General features: G+C 37.9%; 2 protein-coding genes across 2 annotated transcripts; one reads left to right on the forward strand and one right to left on the reverse strand.

Moving 5' to 3' along the window:
* Window positions 1–1,129: 1,129 nt before the first annotated feature.
* Window positions 1,130–4,933, forward strand: LOC130711889 (glutamate dehydrogenase 2-like). The gene is made up of 9 exons (XM_057561662.1): window positions 1,130–1,390; window positions 1,586–1,699; window positions 2,937–3,158; window positions 3,254–3,328; window positions 3,418–3,534; window positions 3,816–4,066; window positions 4,231–4,306; window positions 4,391–4,477; window positions 4,585–4,933. The coding sequence occupies exons 1-9, from the start codon at window positions 1,283–1,285 to the stop codon at window positions 4,768–4,770; spliced, it is 1,236 nt and encodes a 411-aa protein (XP_057417645.1). The 5' UTR covers window positions 1,130–1,282; the 3' UTR covers window positions 4,771–4,933.
* Window positions 4,934–7,175: 2,242 nt separating this feature from the next.
* LOC130713507 (light-harvesting complex-like protein 3 isotype 2, chloroplastic) lies at window positions 7,176–10,110 on the reverse strand. The gene is made up of 3 exons (XM_057563273.1): window positions 9,552–10,110; window positions 7,700–7,837; window positions 7,176–7,614 (listed from the first exon to the last, which is right to left on the reverse strand). The coding sequence occupies exons 1-3, from the start codon at window positions 9,940–9,942 to the stop codon at window positions 7,364–7,366; spliced, it is 780 nt and encodes a 259-aa protein (XP_057419256.1). The 5' UTR covers window positions 9,943–10,110; the 3' UTR covers window positions 7,176–7,363.
* Between the last annotated feature and the right edge of the window lie 1,247 nt (window positions 10,111–11,357).

Consider the following 11,357-nt stretch of genomic DNA (forward strand, 5'->3'; position numbering starts at 1 on the left):
AAGTTCATGTCCCATAATAAACAAGCCCATGCCTTAAGACATCAACTTCATCCCAAACGGAATCTCGACACCAGCATAGGACTCCCACTTCCTAACTATCCTGAATCAACCCTCCTACCCATTTCGTGGCTTGCCCTACAAGCTCCATCAACATTCAATGTGACGCAACTCAATGGTGGGGCCAACCACCGCTAGGCTAGCGCAATAGTAATGGATGAAGAATCAAGACACTTCTGGTGCATGAACTTCAGGTGATCAACATGCTCATGTCTAATCCATTTGCAAGTAAAATCTGCAGTCCACTTTTTCTCCCCCAAAACCATGTCGTTTTTCCACCTCCACAAGCCCCAAAGAGCAGCAATAAAGAGCAGAATGAGCTCGACCCACTTGATTGCGAATCCAATCTTGCATATCCATAGTTGATAAATTTGGCCAAGAAAACGCATGCAAGCGTAGGTAAACTTCTTTCGAATATGGGCAATCCCAAAGGTAATGGAGGATGTCCTCGCAATTGTGAGAAGATAGGAAGTGCGATGACAATTGACCGAGAGAGAACTATGCATGATGAGCCAAAGAAACACATAACTTTTCTGGAGCCTCAACTTTCCAAAGCCAGCTCTAGGAGACAACAGGCCCATTCACAGTCTGATTATCAATCAACCATTTATAAGAAGAAGCGGGAAAATAAATACATGTGGAGCAAAGATTCTAAACCTACAAATCATTAAGTCGAGCACCATCCGAATGAACGACAATGAACAATACATCTCTGTAAACTCGAGGGAAGTCTGCATACATGGAATTAACATTCCAGGCTCCCCTAACTATAACATCGTGCAACGTTAGACTTGATCAAATCAGTAATATGAACATCGGACAACTTCAACACGATAGAACCGTATCCACACCCGTTCACAGTCCACATAGAAGAACTTCCATCACCCAAAAACAAAACAATCAACCCTTTCCTTTACAAGATTCATTACCAAAAATACACTTCACACGATTAAACATACAAAAGTGGTAACTTTTTATTAAAAATGAGAGTAATTTTCCAAGATCAAAACTATCCTTTTTTTTTTCATCCTAATCCAATCAAATATTAAATATGATGATAGGCATATACAGTCATACATGCCTCAGAATCACAGCAAAATTTTGTCCAAAACTTCCCACATTGCCGTGATCTCTCTTGATTCTATATAAACCCGTTTCTTTTGTGCGATCTCTCTCTCACTCTCAGTCGTCGTTTTTCACTGTTGCATTGCTTCTTGTGTCAGCCATGAATGCTCTTGCAGCCACCAACCGCAACTTTCAACGTGCTGCGCGCATTCTCGGCTTGGATTCCAAACTCGAGAAGAGTCTCCTTATTCCTTTCAGAGAAATCAAGGTATGAATGAATCTTTCAGATCACCCCTTTTTTGGGGTTTCAATCCTTTTTGCGTTTTCTGTTCTCTGTTTTTCCGCTCGTTTTCTTTGCATGGTTTTTTTCTCGTTCCGCATCATAAAAAAAATGATCTTTTTTATATTTTTTTCATGTGGGGTGTGTTGATGAGGGTTTTTCTGTGTGTTTTGTGATTCGCAGGTTGAATGTACGATCCCCAAAGATGATGGAACTCTGGTTTCGTATGTGGGGTTCAGGGTCCAACATGACAATGCTCGTGGTCCTATGAAAGGAGGGATCCGTTACCACCCTGAGGTTTGCATCTGTTTTGTTATTTTGATTCTTTTGTTTTCTGATCATGCAAATAGATTTGGTATTTGAGTTTTTGTTCAATTGAATGCCTTCTGCTGGACTGCAATCACTGCTTGAAATTGTGTTGTTCTTTTGATTGTTTTGTTTTGTTTTGTCAAATTACAAATTTATAAAATTAAGGATTTAGTTTTACAATCATTGCTTGAAGAATCATTGGATTTTTTTTTCAAAATTGTACTTGGGGTTTATGCGAATGAAACGATGGTTTGCACTTCAAGGAGCCAAATGGAAAACTATATAGGAATTCCATTTGGTGAGAAGTGTTCGATTTTAGTCCAGACCTGGTCAATTACTTTAGCTATAGAGCTTGTGAATTTTTTTGTTTTGTTACATGTGATCATGCAATTTTGTGAACTATTCTCAGATTCTGAAAGTCATAAGCAGGGTTGTCAATTAGTGGTTACAGCGGCGCTATAGCATAGCGTTCACCGCTATTCCACTGTTTGCCACTATTGTTTCTGCTATGAGGGCTTGAAATTGTGGCTTTTTGGCTTTCCATGATCCGCGATTAACAACACTAGTCACAAGAGGCTTAGAATTTTGATATTATGTGATGTTAACTTATTTTGTTAAGCACTGGTTCTAATTTGATGTGTTGGTATTGATTTCTTATATCTGTATGCTTCTTCAGTTGTCATATAACATTCAAAAAGTGCCTTTGAAGTTTTACCCGCCTATATCGCTCTGAATCCAATCAATGAGATACACGTGTTTTGGTTTTCAATTGCGGTCGGCAGCCGCAATAAAGTTTTTTTGAATCCTCATAACCGCATCGCGACCGCGTTTATCCACATGAAATATATGTGGCTTTAAATTGCGGTCTGCAATCGCAATTACACCTAAATCATTGTTAACCTACACAGCTATTCTAATGGCAATTTTGCGTGTTAATGATGGTTTTAAATTGCAGCTTTAGTTGAGGTCGCGCCGCAATCCTTGAAATTACAGGAAATTGTGGATAAATGCGGCTGATGCGGCCGCACTTGCAGCTGTGGTGCGATTGCGGCAAATTAAAAACCTTGATATTGTAGCCGCAATTACAGTTTTAAACTGCAATTTAAAACCATAAGAATGACCATTTACACAGTTCTTCTAATGACAATTTTGCATGTTAATGACAATTTTGCATCAATGTTTGTACTGCTTCTGAATATCAAACTGTCAAACTCTTTGTTGCCAGGTTGACCCTGATGAAGTGAATGCTTTAGCTCAACTGATGACATGGAAGACAGCTGTAGCAGACATTCCCTATGGAGGAGCAAAGGGTGGGATAGGCTGCAACCCAAGGGACCTGAGCATCAGTGAGTTAGAACGTCTAACTCGAGTTTTCACCCAAAAGATTCATGATCTCATTGGCATTCAGAGAGATGTTCCTGCCCCTGATATGGGAACTAATTCACAGGTACTGACTTCACACTCAATGTAATACTTAATTTCTGTCCATTTCTTATTGATTCAATTTTCATATATCCTTCTCACTGGTTCATTGTTTCACAGACCATGGCATGGATTCTTGATGAGTACTCAAAGTTCCATGGACATTCACCTGCTGTTGTGACAGGGAAGCCAATTGTAAGTATATATTACACAAATACCCTCAGAGCCTCTGTTATGGTGGATATTAATGCTTAGTAAACTGGCTTTGAATGTTATTTTTGTAGGATCTAGGAGGTTCCTTAGGAAGAGAGGCTGCAACAGGTCTCGGGGTTGTATTTGCAACAGAGGCGTTATTTGCTGAATATGGAAAGTCAATTTCTGATAAGACGTTTGTCATCCAGGTATTTCTTAACCACCATGGCAGGATGATATAGTATATGAGAAGTCCTCATAACACACCATGGCACGAAGCCTAATAGCACACCTCTGACATGATTGTTTATTTCGAATTTTTTAAATCATTCTTTAGAAAACTGAACATGATGTGCAATGGAAATCATTTAATCTGACAGTGGAAACCAATTCTTCTACTTTCGTCTGAATCATAGTCCTGCCGTTTATCATTATTCGTTGTATTTACATGTTGACACACATTCATTTTATTTTCTATGACACCATATAGGGCTTTGGAAACGTTGGCACTTGGGCTGCTAAGGCTATCCATGATAGAGGGGGTAAGGTGGTTGCTGTGAGTGACATCACTGGTGCAATCAGAAACCCAAATGGAATTGATATCCCAGCCCTTCTGAAACACAAGAGCGACAATCCAAACTTGGTGGAATTCCCAGGAGCAGATGTCATGGATCCAAATGACGTGCTTGTTCATGAATGTGATGTTCTTATTCCATGTGCTTTGGGTGGAGTTCTAAGCAAGTATGTTTTTCTCTTTTACCCTAAGCTCAGAAACCATCAGCATAAATGCGATTTGTGATTTTCTCTTGGTCTTGCCTACTAAGATTAAAATAGCATCCTCCCTTTCAACTTAACATTCTGCTTTTAAAGAACTACCACTTAATTTTGGTATACCATTCTTGAAGGGAAAATGCTGCTGATGTGAAGGCAAAGTTTATAATAGAAGCTGCAAATCATCCCACTGACCCTGAAGCTGATGAGGTAAGGTTACCAACTCGCGGCACTGTTATTTTCTTATATATATTGAACTTATACTAACATAATGGATGTGATTTCTTTTTGCAGATCTTGTCCAAGAAGGGAGTGATTATATTACCTGATATCTATGCCAATGCTGGTGGAGTGACTGTGAGCTACTTTGAATGGGTTCAGGTAAATGGGATCAACACAAACACCTAACTTGGAAACCAAGCTCAAATATTTTTAATCCCTATTAATGTTAAATATCTAATCTCACTTTGGCTCTATCCTGGTTGCAGAACATTCAAGGTTTTATGTGGGATGAGGAAAAAGTGAACCGTGAGCTGCAGAAGTACATGACCAATGCTTTTCAGGACATCAAGGCAATGTGCAAAACTCACAACTGTGACTTGAGAATGGGAGCCTTCACTCTAGGAGTGAACCGTGTTGCGCGTGCTACAATTCTGAGGGGTTGGGAAGCTTAGCATTTTGCTTACTGCTGCAAAAAGTAGGACTTTGATCTTAATTTTTGAACTTTCAGTGAGGCCTTAGTTTTCTTTCTTTGTTATTTTAGTGCTAGTCGACTAATTGAGACAGTTATATGCGAGACTTGCAATAAGCTTTTTTGGCACCTTTGTTGCCCGGAAATGAGATGAAATTTAGAGTCTAATTTGTCTCTCACTCTCACTTTGGCACCTTATACATCCTTTGCATCGCGTGAGTGTTTTTGTTTTTAGTTTTACTTTTTTTTTCCGATACTAAAAGTTCGGGTGGGTTCGCCTTTGATCACCACCACGGGCCAAAGGCATGCCTCTGGGACCTTTGGTCGCTTAAAGAGGTAATTACAAATCGCCTAGCAGCACAACCCTTACATTGGCAACGGAGATTGAACCCACAATCTTTTGAGGGAAAGTGGCTTGTCCTTATCAATTGAGCCAACATGTGTGTTGATGTATTTAATTTTACTTACCCCTATATATTAAGTCTAATGCAATTAAGTGAAAGAAGTTTAGAGTATAATTGTCTCTCACTCTCACTTTGGCACCTACACATCCTTTGCATCGCGTGAGTGTTTTGTTTTTAATTTTACTTTTTTTTTTTCCAATGACTAAAAGTTCAGGTGGGTTCGCTTTGATCACCACCACGAGTCAGGGCATGCCTCCGGGACCTTTGGTCGCTTAAAGAGGTAATTAAAAATCGCCTAGCAACACAACTCTCACATTTTCAACGGAGATTGAACCCACAATCTTTTGAGGGAAAGTGGTTCGTCCTTATCAATTGAGCCAACATGTGTGTTGATGTATTTAATTTTACTTACCCCTATATATTAAGTCTAATGCAATTGAGTGAAAGAAGTTTAGAGTCAAATTTGTCTCTCACTCTCACTTTGGCACCTTACACATCCGTGAGTGTTTTTTGTTTTTAATTTTACTTTTTTTTCCAATGACTAAAAGTTCGGGTGGGTTCGCCTTTGATCATCACCACGGGTCAAGGCGTGCCTCCAAGACCTTTGGTCGCTTAAAGAGGTAATTACAAATCGCTTAGCAACACAACCCTCACATTGACGACGGAGATTGAACACACAATCTTTAGAAGGAAAGTGATTTGTCCTTATCAATTTGAACACACAATCTTTTGAGGGAAAATGGTTTGTCCTTACCAATTGAGCCAACATATTAAGCCTAATGCAATTAAGTGAAAGAGTAACAAGAATACAACGACATTCTGAATTCACACAATTAAGAAATGAGTCGTTTGATCAAGATCGGATGATTTCAATTTAGATTTTATCTTAACCATCTGATCTTATGAAACATTTGAGCTATCGGATCTTGATCGAATGACTCTAAACCATTGAATGCAAGAATTTTGGATTTTCTTCCGTGCCTGAAATTCAAATCTAGAAAAACTAGCATCCTTTCCCACACCAATAAATCCGATATGCATCATTTTCAATGTCATCATTGATACTATAGGAAGTAACAATATCCAACTAAGCCGATGGTAGATTCATGAAAACCAAAAGCCAAAGGATGTACAAGTCAACATCCTGATTAACATGGAGACATTGAACCTGATAGATAGGATTTAAGGCCATTCTGTTGTTGTATGGAAAATCTTTGGAACTCTCCCTTTATTATCTCCATTGAAAGTGACAACAGATAAAGAAAGTTAGTATGGTGGGTGAGGACATCGTACATTAAAAGGCAATGACATCATGTGGGTAACTATCTTTTGACTTTTGAGTTTTATCATTCAAGTGCATTCACTGCTTCAACAAATTACAAACCGAATACCATTGAAGACACAATTCATACTGTTTAAGTATCCTTTCAAGGATTGATCTGCTTGACGAGTTCGAACCCAACTATCATTGTCAAATTGACAGCATCAGTTTGTTTGGTACGCGTGAGAAAGATGAGGGAAAGATAAAAAGAGCAGACAGAGGGAAACTTGTTCTACTAGAGAAAGAGTAAAATAGTAGTATCCACCACTTTCATCAACCTCCTCGAATTAGTGGGGAAAGAGGCTAAATTTGTTTTTTCCACTAATACCCACTGAGGTAATCAATAAATAAAGTTTGTGGTTAAATGTTTTTATAATAAAAATTCTCTCCCTGTTTTTTTTCTCTTGTATTTCTTTCATATCAAACAGAAAGACTCTTTTTCTAATAACTTTCTATCAATTTATTGTCTCTTCTCATTCTCTCCTCCCACAACCAAACATAGTATAACAACTTCAATTAAGATACGCGCACTTGGGGAGTTTGACTTTTACCACACCCGGGTTGAATAAGATTGCCTCAATAGTAGATACAAATGGTTAAACCCAAAATAAAAAAACCCCAATTAAGAGCTTACCCAAACATACAATACAGTTTCACAGACACTAGAGAAAAATCCAGCATTGCATCTTGCCAAGCACAAAAAAAACTATTTGGGTCATTAAGCACTCTGAATAAGAAAAGGAATTGAAATACAAGGTCTAATTCATATTCATGTCTAGAGCACTATATTAAGAGAAAGAAGGGGGTGGGGGAGAACTAGTGAACTACTTAACAGCAATTCCAGTATTCAACTACTCTTTTTTGGAAGTGTTTGAGTTCTCATCCTGCCAAGTTGCTTGCCATTGCTTGTCATAAAATGTAGTCTCATCGAACAGCTTCTTAAGATTTTCAAGGTCCTCATTCTTTCGGATCAGAAGTACTCCTGCCACGGCTATGAATAGAAGAGTTTTGCAAACGAAGTTGTTCGTTTGATCAACTAGACCTACTCCTGTCAAGCTATCAACCAGATATGCCATAAAGAATCCTATCATTGCAGCGCGACCTGCATGATACTCAAAAGAAGAAAATGGTAAGCCATGAAACCCTTTATTCTCCAATTTCAATTTAGAATACAATGCAGAACTTACCATTAAGACGTTCAGCTTCAGGGAGATGGAACCTTTTTATCCATGCCCACCAAGGTACGATGGAGGTGTCAAAAACCACAGGATTTTCATTGCTGCTTGATTCTGGGTTATCCTGGAGCCACTTTCTCCTCCTTGCCTCTGAAAATAATCACAAAAGTATGTCCTTAGATGAAGTAAAGTTTAAGTATTAAAAAACTGAAATATAAGAAGCCGACAACATATGAATCTAATCTTTACATGGACTATTCATCTATTCCCCTCTCTCAAACAAATGAAAATCAAAACAGAAAATGAACTATAGCACAGTCAAACAGTATAGGAAATGGCTGTTAATAATCAGGTGTCACTTTGGTAGGAGGAAGGGCTTATTGATGTATTAATTATTATTCAAGGATAGGCATTGTAAGAAAACAAACAGGCACCCTGATGTATGATAACAGGTCATATACTTAGACGACACATCAAAATTCCCAAAAGTAATATTTTCTTTTTCGTGTCAACACTAATTGTAGAGAAAGAAAAGGAAAGCAAACACAAACCCTATACTTAGCTTAAATTCCAAAAAGAAAGAGCATCCAAACCAGAAAGAAGTAACAACCTTTATCTAAACCTATAATTACAAAAGGTTACAAAAGGCAGTTGCTTAAAATTACTTCATTAGAGGGGATAAAAATCTTAGGCTGCCCCATTCTCATGCTTTGAAATAAACTCAAACTCCATGGCCACCTTTTCTAAGTAAAAGCACCCAGGTAAACTGCAGCAGTATTAACAGAAACAATTTGACAAAGAAGAGAAACAAATCAAGAATAGAGGAAGACACATAGTATGCCATAGGTGGAGCTTGATCGTGGGCTCTTGGCTAGAAGCATAGATCTCTTGACAGAACAAAAGATTTTCTGTAAAGCAGAGTTACATAAAAAATGCTTGCAGTCTTTTCAGTGCATATGTTTGGAAATTAATTTTACAATTGACTCTAAAGCCAAAACCAATTGAGAAGCTTATGCGAGTAGGACTAGTTTCTGAGTGCCAGAATTGATTTTAAAGAAAAGTAAGTTGATTCAAACATAGTAGTAGTAATGATATTTAAACAGGGAAATTAGTGTTTCTCAAACACCTATGTAAATGTGAGTCTCATAGCTAACGAAGAGAGGGGTGTGATGGAAATGTGAAGAGAAAGGATGAGAGAAACATAAAGAGGTGTAAATCGAGTGTGAAAAAACTGCCGGAAAAATCATCACTCAAATAAAAAGGGAAAAAGGAAAAAACTGATATAGATTGAAACAGCTGGTAAGCCTTTGCTTCCACTCCACCACACCCTTCCCCTCCACAACCAGGTCCTGCACCTCCTTTTTAACCCAATAAAAATAGACGAATAAATAAATAAAACGAGTCCTAGCAGAAGGAAGAAGAAATGACAACAGATGAGAAACAAATACAGAATTTGAATGAAAACTGGTAGTATATGTTTCCTCCACAACCACAAAGTACCAACCAGAGCTATCATTTCTTCAGTTTATAAGAAAAAACTTCTCTCAACATCCATTTGCAACCCTAGCTACTGAAATTCAATTTCTTACTTTCATTTGGTGATCCTGTTTAAACATTTTCCATCATCACATCACTTGTAATCATAATCATGCTTGCATAACTATCAGGGGTAAAGATAAAAACTGTATAGTAGGAAATCGATTTGGGTCTAACTGAACTAACAATTGAATACATTGTAAATAGAAAAGGGGAAGCAAAGAACATGAACACAGAATAGTGAAATTCTAGCCTACAATACAAAGGGACCATGAAGATTTTCAACAAAGACAAAACACTGAACAAACAAAGCTATATATAATGTTACCAGCATCGATAACAGCATCCCAATCGGTGCTGCCATTTTTCCGGAACTGCATCAAGTCCCATGTGCCTGCAACCCATCTTGGGTCCTCAAAACCACCGGGAATCTTCAACTCCTCAGCTGCAGCAGCAGCAGCAGATGAAGCAGACCCATTTGTCCCAACAGAGATTTTCTCCGGCGGCGATTCCACTGCAGTTGCAGCTGAATCAGAAGCTCCTGCTCCATTGTCAGAAGAAGCCTTCCACTTCAAGGGAGAAAGAGGAAGGTTTTTTGGCCTGAGAGTGAAGAAAAAATGGTTTTGGGTGAGATGGGGTTTGGAGTTTGAGGAAGAAAGAGTGGCTGAGAAACGAGTCAGAGGGGAAAACGAAGCCATGGTGGTTGACATGGTTTGCATTGTGTGTGTGTTGTGAGGTATCAGAGTTTAGAACATGGTGTGTGGGAAGTGAAGTGAGGGTGAGGGTGAGGGTGAGGGTGGGTTTCTGTTTCTGGGGTTATCCTCACCCACTCCTTAGCCTTGGAAATAATGGCAAGAGCACAATAGAGGTAATGAATTGAACAAGTGAATATAAAAAGCATAGATACAAAAAGGTAAAAGAGCTATAATCTCCTACCTTAGCTGCTCAACTTGTTTGTCATTTTGTTTGGGTTGGAACACTTCTACATCCAATCATTTATTACTCTGCAATATCCATGGATTACACCATCTTCCAACTTAGACTCAATAACTACTCACTCAATGAATTTAGCTTTAATTCATTCATTCTGAAAACAAAATTAGCACTTCACTAGTTAGATTGTGTTTGTATCTTAGTTATTATAAATGTGAAAACACTTCTAATTTATGGCACTCTCAACTTCCTCTCACGTTTTTGTCTCAAAAGTCATATTTTTTCACGCGGCGGATCGTGATCATTTCATGTCACATGATAATGTCAAATGAAATATTGTGTTTACTTTTTTCTTAATAAACATCTAAATGGTCTCAAGTATACCTATTTAATACATATATTAAGGAAGAGATAACACACAACACACAAAATTTCAAAATAAGGAAACGTGGCAGAATTTTCATGATAACCTTCCTAGTCGTTAAGCGTAATACTTCCTAAATGTATAATGCAATGTACACTCATTCAAGTTACACGGGTAGAGAGCTAGTTTGGTCTCACATATATCTCTCACCTTATCGCATCTCCAATCCTAGTTCTTAGAGGTGAGTTCTTAAGTTAAGAACTAAGAACTAGGTTCTTAGCATTGGAAATGTCTGACGTGGAGTTCTTAGTACTTAAAAATAAGAACTAATTCTTATATAAGCAACTTTGCTTCATGAGTTCTTAGCATAAAAAAATATTTTTTTCTCTTTCATCGAAATTGCTTTATTACTATATGAATTTTGTTTTATTGCTTTAAGAAAATAAAAAGTATAAATAATGAGGTACTATGAGACTAGATGAATAATGCTAAGAGCTAAGAACTAAGAACTAAGAACTCGTGATTGGAGCGAAATCTGCAAAAGTTGCTTGAGAGTTGCTTAAGCACATGTGACAGTACCACACAAATAGAGTTTAAGAACTCACCAATAAGAACTAGCATTGGAGATGCTCTTAGAAGCTCTACTAACCTGCAATAAGTTCTTCTTCCTTCATAAGCTTTGAGTGATGTTTTAATTAGTAATAGGTCTTTTCGCTTTGTTCAAGCTTTGCATGATTGTAACTTTCTTAACTTAGGGGCAAGGTTGTTAGAATCGGGATCTTTCTTAGAATCAGTCCGGGGTAAAAGATCGTAAATTCTAGGATTGAGATCGGATCA

The sequence above is a fragment of the Lotus japonicus genome, chromosome 4 (genome assembly GCF_012489685.1).
Source record: "Lotus japonicus ecotype B-129 chromosome 4, LjGifu_v1.2".
NCBI lineage: Eukaryota > Viridiplantae > Streptophyta > Magnoliopsida > Fabales > Fabaceae > Lotus > Lotus japonicus.